Source organism: Cnephaeus nilssonii (genome assembly GCF_951640355.1).
Source record: "Cnephaeus nilssonii genome assembly, chromosome: 8".
Classification (NCBI taxonomy): Eukaryota; Metazoa; Chordata; class Mammalia; order Chiroptera; family Vespertilionidae; genus Cnephaeus; species Cnephaeus nilssonii.
In genome coordinates, this window is record NC_137079.1 from 74,086,906 (window position 1) to 74,104,224 (window position 17,319).

The 17,319-nt window shown below is 40.2% G+C and overlaps 1 protein-coding gene across 3 annotated transcripts in view; it reads left to right on the forward strand.

Annotated features, from left to right (window-relative positions):
* Positions 1-17,319, forward strand: part of DIAPH3 (diaphanous related formin 3) — a 551,015-nt gene that overhangs the window by 62,003 nt on the left and 471,693 nt on the right. For all 3 annotated transcript variants that reach the window (XM_079778831.1, XM_079778832.1, XM_079778833.1), the window contains one exon: positions 10,920-11,024. In XM_079778831.1, the coding sequence (XP_079634957.1) occupies positions 10,920-11,024 (105 nt within the window). The remainder of the gene's footprint in view (positions 1-10,919; positions 11,025-17,319) is intronic.

Sequence of the window (17,319 nt, forward strand, 5' to 3'; positions counted from 1 at the left end):
TAGTTTAGGGGAAATTTAGCAGAGAAAAGTGGATTAGAGAAAAGTCTTAACTCAGGACAGGATTAAGATACAGAGTGAAGGGTATTCTTTTGTCATGGGGAAACCAGCAGTGAGCAAAGACAGAGGTAGGTTTCAGATAATTCATGATGGGAGGGTGGCAGTGAGAGGTTGGGAAAATTAGACTGGAATGATTATTTGTGACAGATTATGAAATGATTTTGTATGCCATTCTGAAGAGTTGTATATTGTTTGAGCATCATGATTTATTTTCTATTTGTCAATTTCACCTATTGGTTTTGACAGCCTTATTTAGTTTAGGGGGGAATTATTGCAATCACCTATTTAGGTTAACATGTAACATGTGCTTGGAATTTGAAAAAATATTCAGCCAGAATCAGCAGGTATACTTGCCATTATACTGCCTTATTTTCTTTTCATCAACAAGTATTTGTGTTCAGTGTTGCTCCTGAACTTTCAGAAGACCCCAGAAGGAAACACTGCCTAGTTTGTGTCTTCGTGGGGTTTTTAATTTCTATTGGAGATTCCTAACTTTTCATTGTTGAACATACATTTATTAGTATTGCTTTGTAATGAGCCTAGGCTTGGGAACTTAGTACCTATTATGTTAGTTCTTGACAAAGTGCTGATTTTGGTTTTAGGTAAACAAATCTGTATACCTTCTTATTAATTCTTGCCATCATGAGTTGATATAATTTCAGCCTAGAACAAGAAAATTTAACTTTTTTTGTTGTTGTTTGTCTTTGCCTCTCTTAATGAGCCTTGTGTTAATAAGGCTTGTGTTAATGAGGCTTGTGTATAAGTATCGTTTTACAATAGGGTTAGGGTGAGGGTTCGAGATGGTAAAGAACCTTTTCTCTCCCCTCATCCCTATATCATATGTGGAACCACTCACCTAAATTATCTGTGAGATTCTGGAAGGGTACTTTTTTGGTTCATGTGTGACTGCCTTGTTAAGATAAACATTTTTTTTTTTCTTTTTGATCATAATTGCTGGTGCCATCTGAGTTAGTAGAGCGAGTAGGCTATTGATATTAGACAGTTGTGGAGGCCACATTTTATATCACAAGCCATTAAACAACTACCTGGAAAGTACTGAATATAGTTTATGGTATTCTGTCTGAACATAATTACTTCAGAAGTGTTTTTTGTTAGTCTTAACCTTCTCCTGTGGAGAGTATCAATTTTAATAGTATGTACAGGGCAGATGGCTATTGACATTTCTAAAGTATTTACAGAATACGTATTTAATAATTGGGCCAGATCGCTTGTTAAATCTTAAACAAGTCTTCATTGTCAGAAGATTTTTTGCAATCAAATTCACTTTACTAAGCAGAATATTAAATTGTGGCTTTCTCAGGGCTGCCCAATGTGCTAATGAATGAGTTTGTCACAACTAAGTTCTTTTCTGAAAGTGAGGAACTCAAAACAACCACATAATCTCAGTGACATTCCATAGTAGACATTTATTTCTTAGGGGGAAAGAAGAGGAATAGCCTGGCTTGTGTGGCTCAGTGGTTGAGCGTCGACCTATGAACCAGCAGGTCACAGTTCAATTCCCAGTCAGAGCACATGCTGGGGTTGTGAGCTTGATCCCCAGTGTGGGGCATGCAGTAGGCAGCTGATCAATGATTCTCTCTCATCACATTGATATTTGTCTCTCTCCCCCTCCCTTCCTCTCTGATATCAATAAAAATATATTTTTAAAAAAGAGGAATAGGTTCTTTCCTTTATGATTACTTGATCCTATCACAGTACGTTGTAGGGAAGATCTTCTGATTATTCTGAAGATGAGGTGCATCTTTTTCCTTCTTTAAATACGGATTAGTGATATTACTCAGGTTTTTCAAGGCACCACATTTTTGACAAATTTAAAGCTGTTTCTATGTCTATGGAGGATGCAAGATTTAGATCAAGTTTGATTTTTGTCTTGCAGCTTTGGTGGTATTTTTATTAATAAAAATTATTTTGATGAAGCAACACGCAATAATTTGCAACTTTAACCTTTTGGCATTTGTGCCTACAGAGGTTTCATACCATTTAAAATTTTCATCTAGACCCTTTGTTTTCGCATTGTGCAACTTTAAAGTAATTCTTATTTAACATTATCAAAGGTATTTAAGTGATTTTTACATGAAGTAAAAACTTTGTTTTGAAGAACCTCTTTTCCCTTCTCAAGACAGTCCTTTGAAAGACAGTGTGCTGATTTGATTACTTAATGAATGTGAAGTACGTGTAGTACTTCAACATGGGTACTCATTTCACTTGTTTAGGAAATTGATTTACTTGGTCTCTGGGTAATAATTTCAGTGTGCTTTTTTAAAAAGGAGTGATGAATTTTTAGTTTTACTTCTTAAGGGCTTTTTCTCCCATTTATCTTTTGGTGAAAAAGAGTTTTACCTGAAAGCCCAGATTGGTTTCTCTATGGATCTAGTTATATGAAATAGTTGTGTGGACATCATTCTATATAAAACTCAGATTTCAGTAGTTACTCTTGAACTCACTGTAGATATGTGTCACTGGTTTTATGAAAGAGGTGACATTGTAGGTACAAGTCAAAAGTGACTTGTGTATTCCCACCCGTTGCCTCTTCAAACCAGCCCTCTCAGCGCCTGGATGAAATCCCCAGCAGGTCTCAGAGCTTTCTGTTCACTTTCAGGTAACAAAAACCTTAGTTCAATATAAATAACTTAATTTTCATCCTAAAAATGCATCTCTCCCCATTTGAAGCCTGCTCCACCTGCAGTTTCCCATAGAAGTTGTGAGTTTGGCCTTTTCTCTGTTTCTGCACATTACTTTACTCTACACTGAATGTCTCCTCTAGGATTAGATTGCAGGTGAGGGGAGGAAGAGCGAGAGTACAGTTGCCGACCTATGGTGTTTATAATCTGGCATTTTTTGTTGCTCTGGGGTGTTGTACTTCTCATTGCTGCTGTAACAAATTACTGCAGATTTGGTGACTTAAAAACAACACCAATGTATGTCTCACATGGCCACAAATCCAGGCTGGCTCACCTTGTTTCTCTAGGTTTTATAAGGCTGAAATCGATGTCTGGTGCCTGGACTCCTATTGGAGAGGCTTTGGGGAAAAATCCTCTTCCAAGTTCCTGTTGCCAGAACCTAGTTCCTTGCTGTTGTAAGACTGAGCTCCCAGTTTCCTTGCTGACTGTCACTGGGGGCTGTCTTAGCTCTAAAAGGCTCTCTCCTATCCTTCACGTGGGCCCCTATGTCTCAGATATATCAAATCCATCTCATGCTTCAAATCTCTGACTTCCCTTTCTGTAGCATCTCTTACCTCCATTTGGAAAAAGTTTTCTGCTTTTAAGTGTTCATGTATTAGGTTGGGCACACCCAGATAATATGGAATAATTTCCCTGGAGATTTTAAAGTTCGTAACCTTAATTGTATCGGCACAGTCCCTTTTGCCTGACAGAGATTACAAATGCTGATTCATTGTGCCTGTGGTATATTTGTGGCCCCCTTCTCAGCCTTGCCTACAGTTTCCTTGTCACTGGTGACATCTCCTTTGTCTGGCCTTCTGCACCAGTCTTCCATGACCACATTCCTCTGCTTGGGTCACTTTTTGGGTGCAGTACCTCTAAGATGGTCCAGGCCTGCTTCTTCCTTGGGATCCACATCCTATCTGTAGAAAGCTAGTGTGTCCTTTGTTCCTAGCTCCTGTCCTTTATCTTGAACCTCCAGAGTCTGTTCTCTACAAAGAGTAGTTTATTCTGGTACTTTCTCTCTACAGTTTTTAATTTTTGCATTTGTTTTTTTCCTCTAATTTTTAGTGGCTTTTTGAACATAACATTCTTTTTGAAACATAAAACTCTGCTGACCACTCCCTCTTCTTTGCATTTCTCTTTCTTTTTTTATTGATTACACACACACACACACACACACACACACACACACACGCACACATTGATCAGTTGCCTCCCACACCCATCTCAACCAGGGATCAAACCTGCAACCTGGTTATATATCCTGACCGGGAATTGAACCCACCATCTTCTGAAGTAAGGGATAGTGCTCCACCCAGCTGAGCCTCACTGGTCTTAGCTCTCATTTTTCTTTGGGCACCATGACTTTCTTTCCTTTTCCTGATTTTTTCCCCTTTCTGGCCAATTCTATCAGTTTACTTTCTAAGTTTCTTCTTCTATCTGTCCTTTTATTTGCTTTCAGTGTTGCCTCTGGCCATCCTGTCTTTTCTTTATGTACTTTTATTCCTTACACACTCCTCCTGGGGGACTGGGTCCCTTTCATGTTGTAGAATGTCCCTATATTCTGATACCTTGCTGGGCCTTCTACATAAGAACAGCTACAATCAATGTCTCTAAAATTTGCTAAACCTTAACAAACTAGACACTGAACTCTTTATTTTCTCTGCTTTATTGAAATACTAGAAGCCCGATGCATGAAGATTCGTGCTAGAATGGGTCTTCCTTTCCCTGGCTACCGGCACCGCCTTTCCACTCTGGCCCAGCCCCGGAGCCACCTCTTTCTGCTCCTGCCCCAGAGTTGCCTCTTTCCGCTCCGGCCCCGCCTTCCCACGCTGCCCAGAGGCCCTGAGAGACTGGGGGTGGGGTGAAATGCCTGCATTGTCGCCATGGCGACGACACAAGTGTCCCGCCCACCCCGTCGCTCTGCGCCTGTGTATGCAAATTAACCGCCATATTTGTTGGGTTAGTTTGCATATCACTCCTGATTGGCTGGTGGGCATAGCGGAGGTACGGTCAATTTACATGTTTGTCTATTATTAGGTAAGATAGTGGACACAAAACATTGTGTAAGTTTAAGGCATTCAATGTGATGATTTGATAGACATATATGTAAAGAATATTAACAGAGCCACTTTAAAATGGATTTGGAACTATCATCCCAGAGGAATTGCTTTGTAAATCTAAACTCCTCATACCTTTCAAATGTAACCTTTTGCACTCGGATGTCGAGTGTGACTCGACACGGTTAGCATTAGAATAAAGGAATCGAGAAAAAAGCAAGCGAGTGCAAAGGGTTAAAACAGGGCAAACCAACCTTTGGACTCGGCCTAAACATTGTGTCAAAAACAACTGCAAAAATAACAACAAACATATATTATGACTAGGACTAATGACTAGAATAAAAATTAAAAACATTGTTAAGCCTGGCTGGTATGGCTCAGTGGTTGAGCATTAATCCATGAACCAGGAGGTCATGGTTCGATTCCCCATCAGGGCACATTCCCAGGTTGTGGATTCAATCCTCAGTAGGAGGTGTGTAGGAGGCAGCCTGTCAATAATTCTCTCTCATCATTGATGTTTCTATCTCTCTCCCCCTCTCCCTTCCTCTCTCTGAAATCAATAAAAACATACAAAACAAACAGTGTTTAAAATTGGCAATCACAGTTTTAGCTTATCTGCACCAATAGAAATTCATTCAAATTGGTGCAACCACTGTGGAAAGTTAAAAATGGAACTACCTTATGACCCAGAGATTCCATTTCTGGGAATATATCTGAAGAAACCCAAAACACTAATTAGAAAGAATATGTGCACTCCTATGTTCATTGCAGTGTTATTTACAATAGCTAAGATTTGGAAACAGCCCAAATGCCCATCAGTAGATGAGTGGATAAAAAACTTGTGGTACATTTACACAGTGGAATACTACTTGGCTGTAAAAAGGAAGGAAATCTTGCCTTTTGTGACAGCATAGATGGACCTGGAAAATATTATGTCAAGTGAAATAAGCCAGACAAAGACAAGTACCATATGATTTCAGTTATATGTAATATCTAATGAACAAATAAACTAACAAAATAGAAACAGACTCATAGATACAGAGAACAGACTTACAGCTGTAAGAGGTGGGGGAAGATGGGGGAGGCTGGGTGAAAAAGGTGAAGGGATTAAGGCAAAAAAAACCCCACAACAACACCAACCCCCCCCCCCCAAAAAAAAAAAAACCCACAAAAAACAAAACAAAACCCAAACAACCAACAATTCAGACACAGACAACAGGATGGTGATTACCAGAGGGAAAAGGGTGGTAGAAGAGAGTAAAGGGGATATAAATGGTGATAGAGGGAGACTTGATTTGGTGAACACACAGTATAATATGCAGATGATGTATTATAGAATTGTATACCTGAAACCTATATAATTTTAACCAATGTCACCCCAACAAATTTAATAAAAATAAAAAAGTTAATTTACAATTTATGTTGTTAAAGTATTAGAACTATAACAACAAAAACAATTACTCTTCAGACAGACAGAAACTGAATTTTGATTTGATGACTGCTTAAGTTAGTTTTGAATGAGATAATATTCAGTTAAATAGCCAACTGTTAAGATTTTTTTCCATTTAAAGAGTAGGTATTTATTTCTCAATACTGAAATATTGACTTCATTCAAATTACTCACGAGGCCCTATACAATTATATGTTCTATGTATTTTCTGCTCAGTGTTTTCTTGATAGATATTTAATGAATTGTATACATGTAACAATATATTGCTGTATTGAGGTAAACTACTATTTCAGAGCTGTTTTAAAATCTGCAGCTTCAGTGTCATTTTATACCTATGCAGTGTAGTAGGTGTTTCAACGTATGTGTGACTAGCTATGATGCACACTGATTACCAGGGGACAGATGCTCAATGCACAGGCATGGAAACATGGAACAGACTGATGAATTTCAGAGGGAAAGGGGGAAGGGGGAGGGCGGGAAGAGATTAACCAAAGATGTTATATGCATACTAGAGGCTGGGTGCATGGATTCATGCACCGGTGGGGTCCCTGAGCCTGGCCTGCAGGAATCGGGCCGAAACTGGCAGTCTGACATTCCCTGAGGAGTCCCAGATTGTGAGAGGGTGCAAGCCAGGCCGAAGGACCCCACTGGTGCACGAATCGGTGCACCGGGCCTCTAGTAGTGAGTAATTTAAAACAGGTTCTCAATGTTCTTAGCCCCTTAAATTATTATTATTAATAATTTAGTAATAATTATTCCCTAACGTCTCCATTCCTTCTTTTCCAGTGAAAATCTTTATAGAGAGCTTATATTATCTATACTTATAATTTAGAAAAACAATATGACATCTCACCATTCTGTATAATAAAACAATATTATTTCAATATAAACAATGGGCCATAACTACTCAAGAAGGTTCAACACAGTCACACTCTTGAATCTCTACCTTATGCCCTGTGAGTACAACAGCTGCAGTGTAGGCTGATATAGGTGTGCTCTTCTGGTGATTCAAATATCAAAAGCAGTATTGCCCTGGGATACCTAAATTTCAGAAATGGAACACAACTATTGGTAAAGCGAAAAAAAAAAAAAAAAAAAGAAGAAGAAAAAAGAAAACACTAAAAAAGTGTGACTGTAGTGACTGTAATTTATAGATTGGTAGTTCAATTCTTGGAAAATCCAATGTATATTAAGACCACACAATAAGAAATATTTAATATGCAGCAATTTACATATGAATTCCAGTTTACATCTAATTCCATTGAATTAGAGTTTAGGCTTAGATAATTATGATTCACTCTTTCTCTTTTTATTTTATTATATAACTAGAGGCCCAGTGCATGATTTAATCATGCACCTGGTGCACCAGCTGGCTGGCTGTCCGCTGGTGCACCAGGCCTTCCGAAAGCCTCCGGCGCGGCGGAGGCTTTCGAAAGGCCTTGTGCCGGAGCAGACAGACAGCCAGCTCCCCCGCTTTGGCTTTTGATCGCGGGGGAGCTGGCTGTCTATCCGCTGGTGCACCAGGCCTTTCGAAAGCCTCCGGCGCAGCCATGGCATAGACGCTGAGCTCGCGGCGCCAGTGGCGCCGCGAGCTCAGCGTCCTACTGGCCCAATCAGCTACCCCGGCCACCCTGAGTCCCGCCCCCTGCGCCTCCTGCTGGCCCAATCGTGGGCGTAGCGGAATGATGGTAATTTACATATTACCATTTTATTATGTAGGATATGTATATGTATATATATATATATATTTATTGACTTCAGTGAGGAAGAGAGAGAGAGAAACATCAGTGAGAGAGAATCGTTGATCAGCTGTCTCCTGCATACCCCACACTGGGGACCGAGTCTGCAACCCAGGCATGTGACCTCCTGGTTCATAGGTCAGTGCTCAACCACTGAGCAACCCAGTGGGGTTTGGCTTTTTTTTAAAAACTTTTCTCACTCTTTTTCTCTCCCTACCTCTCTCCTCTCTCTCTTTTTTAAGGTATGTGCACCTATCTGTCTTTGGGGAAACAGGATGGTTTTTTTGTTATTTATTTATTCTATTATGTAGGACTAGCCCGTGTGTTGCAGAAAGTCCAGCACACCTTCCCCTGGCAAATCTTGGTAGCATCATCTCAGTCACAGTGGCAACCAGAATGCCCCAGACATTTTCCAAATGCATCCTAAATGGTGTTAAAGACTGTTGAGAATCACTGGCTTAGAGGGGAAAAAGATGAAACAAAATAAACCATCCTACCTAATAAAAGGGCAATATGCAAATTGACCGCACCTTCGCTACGCCTAAGCCACACTCACCAGCCATGCCCACCAGCCAATCAGGGCGAGTATGCAAATAAACCCAACCAAGATGGCTACAGCCACAGAGAGCAAGGTTTCCCAGGCAACGGAGGAACCCAAGCTTTCCGCCTGCCCTTGCTAGGCCTAAGCCTCCACTCAAGCTACAAAGTTTCAATTATAGAAGGTAAACAAATCTTAACAGAAATGGCGGCAGCCACGGAGCTGGAGAGAGCAGGCCAGGTTTACCCCCGGCAATGGAGAAAGCAAAGCTTTCCGCACACCCTGGCCAGGCCCAGGTCTCCGCTTAAGGCTACAAAGTTTCAATTATAGAAGGTGAATTAACCCCAGCAGAAATGGCTGCTGACCATGGAGCAAGCAGAAGGCTTGGCTCTGCTCCAGGCTACAAAGTTTCAATTGTAGAAGGTAAATAAATTCCAGATACCAGGGCCTCCTCATGGGTCGCCAGGGGGCGTGGCTGGCCTGCAAACCACCACAGGCCCCTTTCTCAGGCAGCCCTAAGCCCCAAGGGAACCCCCATCCTGATCTGGGACACCCTTCAGGGCAAACCAGCTGGCCCCCACCCCTGTACCAGGCCTCTATCCTATCTAATAAAAGAGTAATATGCAGATTGACCATCACTCCAACACACAATATGGCTGCTTCCATGTGGTCAAAGATCCTGCCCCCATGTGGACACAAGATGGCCACCACAAGATGGCCAGCAGGGAAGGGCAGTTGGGAGGGACCAGGCCTGCAAGGGAGGGCAGTTGAGAGGGACCCAGGCCTGCAAGGGAGGGCAGTTGGAGGTGATCAACCCTGCAGGGGAGGGCAGTTAGGGGTGACCAGGTCGGCAGAGGAGGGAAGTTGGGGGCAAACAGGCTGGCAGGGGAGCAGTTAGGCATCAATCAGGTTGGCAGCAGAGTGGTTAGGGGGTTATCAGGCTGGCAGGCAGAAGCGGTTAGGGGCAATCAGGAAGGCAGGCAGGCGAGCAGTTGGGAGCCAGCAGTCCTGGATTGTGAGAGGGATGTCCGACTGCCCACCGGGATTGGGCTTAAACGGGCAGTCGGACATCCCTCGAGGGGTCCCAGATTGGAGAGGGTACAGGCTGGGCTGAGGGACACCCCCCTCTCCGTGCATGAATTTCGTGCAACGGGCCTCTAGTTATTCACATAATAGGATATTACTAATTAGAACAGCCAATAGAGACATTACTAATTACTACCTTTTATTGGAGTGTCAAATGGAACAACTTATAAGATCCTAAATATTTATATCAAGGTTCAATGAAGGGAATTTTGACTTTTAAGTGCTTGAATAGTTTGGTAGCCAAAATCTGAGTCAGCTAATGGCATAAACTACAGTGTCTGATGAATTGTAGCACCCTCTAAAACTTGGAAGACATTTAACTTGCTGGGCTCCTTAGGTGATCCAGCGTTCTGAATTTTATGGCCTCATTTCTAAGTGGATATGGCATTTGTATACATTCAGGTGTTTTACATTTCGTATCACAATAACCCAAGGTTAAGATCAGGAGGAAATCTTATTGAGCTGCCCTTCTCCTTCAGCCTCTTCTGTCTTAATTTCCTTTCCTTTGCCAGAACAGCCTTTTATTTTAGCAACTTAATTGATAGATCCTAGTAACAATTCTTATATTTATGTGAATATATGTGACTTGTATTTTTAGTGAGGAATTGGCCTGTAGCAACATCTAGGTCACTTAAACCCTTGTTTCGAATGGTGCTTGATCAATGTTAGATTTTTAGGTGGTAACCTCTTTTTATAATTGTAATGTTTACATAATTTAGAACATCGAGTAAAGTTAAGTAGTTAACGAGTATTTCAGATGTAATGGAGAAGAGGATTAAAACTATAGAATGCTTCACTTATTTGGGGGAATCAGTACTAGGTATTTGACAATAGTTGCTTGTAGTTATCAGAATCTGTAAAGTGGTTGGCTTATTTACTTTTTAATTTTTATGATACATGGAGCAGCTCTTTCAATATGGTACGAGATAGCTTCAGGTACAGTTGTAAAAAAATATACACACACATATGTTGAAATTGTTAATCCTAAAACCTACTGACTTTATGAAAGGCAGATATCTTCAACTGTCTAATTATCTACAGTGATGTGAATGTAATTTTACTAGCCTGCTGTGAATTTAAAAAGCTGTTTTGGTAAGTGTTTTACTTCTGAAGATGATCTAGAATACTTTTTCTCTATACCTCAGCTCTTTTTCTCTGTCTCTTCTCCAGGCAGAACTACACGTAAATCATTCCAAAACAATTAATGCTGCTTTAGTCACAAATTATTGATTTTCCATTCATAGTGTATGTAGAGTGGCTGCTCTACTTAGATTCTAAAATGAGGCTTTTAATTGTGTTTTCCAGGAAGATATGAATTTAAATGAAGATAAGAAGGCACCATTGCGGGAAAAGGACTTCAGTATCAAAAAAGAAATGGTGATGCAGTACATTAATACTGCTTCGAAGACAGTAAGTAAAACTGTCAAGTGGAAAAATCCTTCTGAAACACGTGATAGTATGAAAAACAATGCATTTGTCTAATGAAGTGCGTAAGTTTGTGGGGAACTGGAACAAGAGGTCTTTGAGTGTATAATTAAAGGCACAAGAACTATAAGACTGTTTAATTTAAAAGTAGTTCTCATAACTTTTAAACTGCTTTTATATTTCAACCACTCACATTGCTAAGAAACACTGTGATTAGGTGATTTATTTACTGTTAGACAACTTTTCTTAGTAGTGAATTAAGATGTTTATTGACTTTATGTCACTTGTAAATTGAGATAATATTTGTATTATAGAAAAGTGAGACTGATTTTATTCTAACTGCTTAAATCCGGATATATTACAGTGGCTTGGAGGCATATCTTTAATGTGAGTTTTCCTATGGAGAAAGTTATCTTGTAGCAGCTTATAAATGTAGACATTGAAAGGAGCATTGAGCATTTACTTGGCTACCAGTTCTAAGGAAAGATGAAATATGTGGGTGGAAGTAATGAGTAAATGTTTAAGAAACCATGACTAGCACACAGAATCAATTACATTTATTTCATGGACCAAAAAATGAGCTTGACCAGTCATATAAAAATTGTAAATAAATAGGTTAGATGAAAAATATAAAATGGAAGCTAATGAAGAAGCAATCAGTAGAAAGACTGTAGGAAATGATTTTGGCTGAAATTAAGATAGAATTGGATTAAGGAGAAATTACATACTGGAGTCTCACTGGATACTTTAACCTAAGGCCAGGTTAAATGAATATAAGTTACTTATACTTTAACTCCATTTATTTGCTAGACCAGTCAGTGACTCTCTGGTATTTCTTTTGGAAGAAAGACTCAAATGATGTTTAATTTTTAAACATGTCCCATGTTCTTGCAGGCTGATGTTCAGTTGTAGGAATCACTGAGTACTGTGACTTCAGCTCTTTATATAGATGGGCTCTGTACCTGCTATTGTGATATAAAATTGTCTTTGTCCTTTAATGATACTTGGACATCACAGATTAGCATTAGGAGCCAGATCTCTTATGTTTTAGATCAATTTATTTATCCTCTGTTTCATCTGGGGCATCTTACTGTACCTCTCTTGTCCTTAATTTCCTCATTCATAAGCTGGAACTAATATCCACATGGTTTGTTGTTAGAATTAAATTGTTTATTCCAAGGTTAAAACAAAACATTTTATTATTATTATTTTTAATCCTCACCTGAGGATACGTTTATTGATTTTTCTTTCCTTTTTAAAAGGAAAATGATTTTAGAGGGAGGAAGGGAGGGAGAAAGAGACATTGATGTCAGAGAGAACATTGATTGGTTTGCCTTTTGTAAGTGTCCCCACTGGGGATCCAACTAGAAACTAAGGTATGTGCCTTGACGGAGAATGGAACCAGCAACCTTTCCGTATACGGGACTATGCTCCAACCAACAGACCCACACCGGCCAGGACTTTTTTTAAAGCCTCACCCGAGGATTTTTTTTTTAATTGATTGAGAGAAAGAGATATGTGCGAGAGAAACATTAATCCATTGTCTCCTGCACATGCCCCAACTGGGAATCGAACCTTCTACCTTTTGGTGCATGGGACGATGCTCCAACCATCCGAGCCACCCAGCCAGGCAACATAACGGACTTTATAACGGTGGCTGCCTCTGTGGTAGCAGTGGTGTTAGTAGCAATTGTTTGTTTATTTTCTTTTGCTTTGTTTATTGTTTGTGCTGTTGAAATTATTATACCATAGTTAAGTAAATGTAGATCAGTAAAATACAATTTTACTATTAGTGAGTCTATATGTCTAAGACATTCATTTGTTCATCCATCACATTTATTAAGTTTCTGTGTGTCAGGCACTATTTTAGGCACCGGAGATAGAGCACCAAAATAATCTATCATGTGTCTTATGGAGCAACATAGGACAACACAGAAAGGCATGAAATAGGTGAAATGTGATGTGGAAAAAATAGCAAGGGTTGGGTTAGAGATGGTAAAACTGTTTTATATAGAATAATCAAGGAAGAGTACCCTGTTTGGGAATTTTAATCCAAGAAGCATGAATTCACTTAATATAATTACAAGAGATACAATATTAGAACTGGTTTAGAAAACCTTGTGTTTTAATTCTTGAATTTCAGGTTATAAACAGACTTTTTAATAGGAGAATAAACCATTTTGAACTTCATTATAGTGGGCCTCTTTCAGTTTGTATTCACTGATGTTAAACTTTAATCCTCTAATCATTTTGGACTAAGGTTGGAATTTATTTACCAGAATTAGTTAATTAGATTATCAGGATTGAAATAGATTAGTTATCTAACGTGTGATTAAAGCATTGGCTCATTTAATTAGTATGTGAGGATCATGGCTTTTCCTAAGAGGGTTCTGAGTAATTTGGCAGATGCTTAATGCTGTAGAAAGTTCAAGCTGACCACTCATCTATTTTTGCTCTGGAAGTAGAAACACATTTTATTAATTCTAGGATAAGGACTTTGTCATGACAGTATATTTAGGTTAATGAGTACTTAAAGAGTTTCTCTGAGAAAAACATAATAAAAATTCATCCATAGGTTGTTTTAGAGAAAATATGGGGAGTTTGTATCAGATATACTTTTGTTATCACTTCAGCCTTATAATTTACTTTGAGATTCTTTTTTGTAGATAAGCAGTAATATAATTTATATTGAAATACGTTTTTGTTGATTTTAGAGAGAGAGGAAGGGAAAGGGAGAGAGAAACATCAATATGAGAGAGAACCATTGATTAGTTGCCTCCCAAACGCCCTCTACTGGGGATTGAACCTGCAGCCTGGGCATGGGCCCTCACAGGGAATCCAATGGCGACCTTACAGTGCACAGGATGACACCCAACCAACCGAGCCACATTGACCAAGTTGCATTTATATAACTTTTTAGAAAATAGTACTAGGACCTAGTTGATGATTTGAAATGCTTTAGAAATGTTAACTCTCAAAGTAGCACTAACGTAGATAAACTTGGGTTTTAGAAGGGTGGAAAAATCAATCAAGTTAAGGTTATTTCGAAGACCTTAGTAAGTTTCAGTTTAGATAGCCAAATAGTAAAACTTTCTTCAGTTAGGAAAGATGAATAAAATTTATTAAGCAAATATCATGTGTAGAGGCTGTAAATGCCAGATTCGTATTTTCCTAACTTCCTAGGGCCGTGGTCGGTAAACTGTGGCTCGCGAGCCACATGCGGCTCTTTGGCCCCTTGAGTGTGGCTCTTCCACAAAATACCACGGCCTGGGCGAATCTATTTTGAAGAAGTGGTGTTAGAAGAAGATTAACTTTAAAAAATTTGTCTCTCGAAAGAAGTTTCAATCGTTGTACTGTTGATATATGGCTCTGTTGACTAATGAGTTTGCTGACCACTATCCTAGGGCATGCACATATGACCCAGATTTGGCCAGTACAGTCTGATGGCCAGGGAAACTCGGGGCTTCTCAGAAAGGTTTCCCTCCCTCATAAAAGGATCCAGAGCAGGAAAGCCACCTTTTTTGCCATTGAACATGTTAGTGAGGGTATGGTTTGCTTGGGTTGAAATGTCTTGGAGCTGCTGCTCTGGTCTGATGCAGTCCTGTCTCCAGACTCTTCCATTATGTGCGTGAGGTGATGCGTGCTCTTCTTTAAGCTGCTGTAAATTGGATTTTTGCTTTGCTGCTATAAGCAGCTTGATATACCATCCAGATACACTTTTGCCTATGCAGGATCTCTCTTTATCCCTACTTCATTCTGGAAATTACTCTTTCTATCCAGAGGAGCATCTTAAAAGACCCTCCCCTCACCCATTATACTCAGAGCACAGATGAGAGAGGTACTACATGGTCCAAGGGCCATTTCCTGGTAAATGAATTGCCTCAGCTGTTTCACAGCAAGTTTATTGGAGAAAACTTCTTCTAAAAGGAATGTTACAGATTTTACTTTTGTTCAATTACTAGCTAGAGGGTCAGACTATTCTGTAATTAGTGGCACAGACCTTGAAAGTAGGATGTGACATGATAGTCCAAATGGAAGTGAATTCACAGTTCCCAAACAGTGTAAGAAAATTCTGGAACAGAGAAGAGGATCTCTTAAGCCACACTTGCCTACATATTTTCCCTATTTTCTAAGTGTAAGGGAACTAGCATTTAATATTTAGAGCTATTACATATCTGTATCTAATTATGGCTTAATCTATTGAGAATAGTTCTCATCTTTCTTTGTGGTTTAATATTATTAATCCTTCTCTTCCTTTAAAATTCTTAAAGCATTGTTTGCAGATATCACTGGTGATTTTTGTAGACAAGATTCTTGTGCTATGAGTAGACAAACCAGGCTTAGGGCATCTATAATAATAAAAGCGTAATATACTAATTAGACCGGACAGATGAACGACCTTCTGGATGTCCTTCTGTACATCCTTCCGTATGAAGCCGCGGCAGCGGAGGCAACCGCCCTGGCTGGTGGGATCCGAGGCAGAGGCGTTAGGGGCGATCAGGCAGGTAGGCAAGTAGTTAGGGGCACTCAGACAGGCAGGCAGAGGCGGTTAGAGGCGATCAGGCAGGCAGGCAGAGGGGTTAGGGGTGATCGGGCAGGCAGGTGAGTGGTTAGGGGTGATCAGGCAGGCAGAGGCTGTTGGGGTGATCAGGCAGGCAGGCGAGTGGTTAGGGATGATCAAACAGGTAGAGGGGTTAGGGGCGATCAGGCAAGCAGGTGAGTGGTTAGGGGTGATCAGGCATGCAGGCGAGCGGTTAGAGGAGCCAGTGGTCCTGGATTGCAAGAGGGATGTCCGATTGCCAGTTTAGGCCCGATCCCGCAGAAATCCCTGTGGGATCGGGCCTAAACCGGCAGTTGTACATCCCCCGAGGGCTCCTGGATTGCAAGAGGGCGCAGGCCAGGCTGAGGGACTTCCCCCCCCTCCTGTGCACGAATTTTGTGCACCCGGCCTCTAGTATGCTAATAGATTTGCTGCCTTCATGCTAACACTAATTTGCAAGGAAAAGAAAGTTTCCTTTTCTTCTTGATTTTGGTTGATCAAACCTAATGTTTGTGATACCAGTGTTTATGTTAGTGCATATTTTCTTACAGGTGCTTGAGTCGTACTTAGGATGAGCTGGCTCTGGCTACGTTATGTCTGGGTGATGTGAAAGTCTCCCAGACCAGGTTGACAGAAAGCCGTGAACTAGGTTATACAAAACTAGTTTATACAGTTAATGAATGTGTTAAAAAGGATACCTGAGGGTAGGATTTAGATCAGTGCAATATTCATCCCCCACCCCCATTTTAAAGTGAATAAAACATTCACTTACTTTTCCCTTTTCTTTCTGTCAGGAAGACTCTTCTATTTGTTGTTCCACTTTTAGGCTTTTTCAGAGTAATCTGTGTCAGTGCAAACCTGAAGAAGTCCTGAGAAGCCAAAACTTATATCCCAGAGAGTGGAAGGAGGCAGAGGGTCAGAGTGGATGAGAGGGAGTGAAGAGGGCAATCAGGGAGGCCAAGTGTGAGAGAGAAGACAGGAGAACCCGAGAGATGTCTGCTCCTTTGTGGGGAGGTGGAGTTTTAGGGAGAGAGAAACTTAAGAGGTTTTAGGGAAATTTTGTTTGTGCTACACAGTGTTCAAACCTTTATTATGTCTCCAAGAACCATTCAGTGGAGATAAGCATTTGCTCATCAGTGCTTCTGGAGTCATCTTTTTCTTTTTTCCAATGAATTTTTATATGCAAGATGAGGACCAGCTGAACCTGTTGATTTCTATACAGATTACAACTGTCAGCGCATACATAGTCTTTTCTTTTTATTTTTGGTTGTCCCAATAGAGGTGGATAAAATGCTTTAGAAATTTCTCTTTGAAATTTATACTTCTAGTTCTTCTGTCCTAGCTTGGAATTAAAAGCCCTTATAGACTTCATTCTCCCCACTGCCATCCCCCCAATATGCCATCAGAGTCTGTATCACATCTGCAAGTCAATGATCATTTTACTTGGGCTGATATATAATACGAATGGCCTAATTTCACATTTCTAAGCTTCTTAATTAGAACATCCTTTACTTCCTATTTGTGTTTAGTGTTTTTCCTTTTTGATGTATTTTTCCAGGGAAAGAAGCAGAATTTCTGTTTTATAAGTGCTCCTGGAAATTTGCTAGCTTCCTTTGACTTTGTTTTCAACTTTTTTGTTTCCCAGTCCGTCTGTTCTGCAGTCAGGTGACTGCAAAGGCTCCTTCCAGGAATGGATTGGAAAAGTATAGGTAGTGTTTCACTTTACTCCTTGAATCCTTA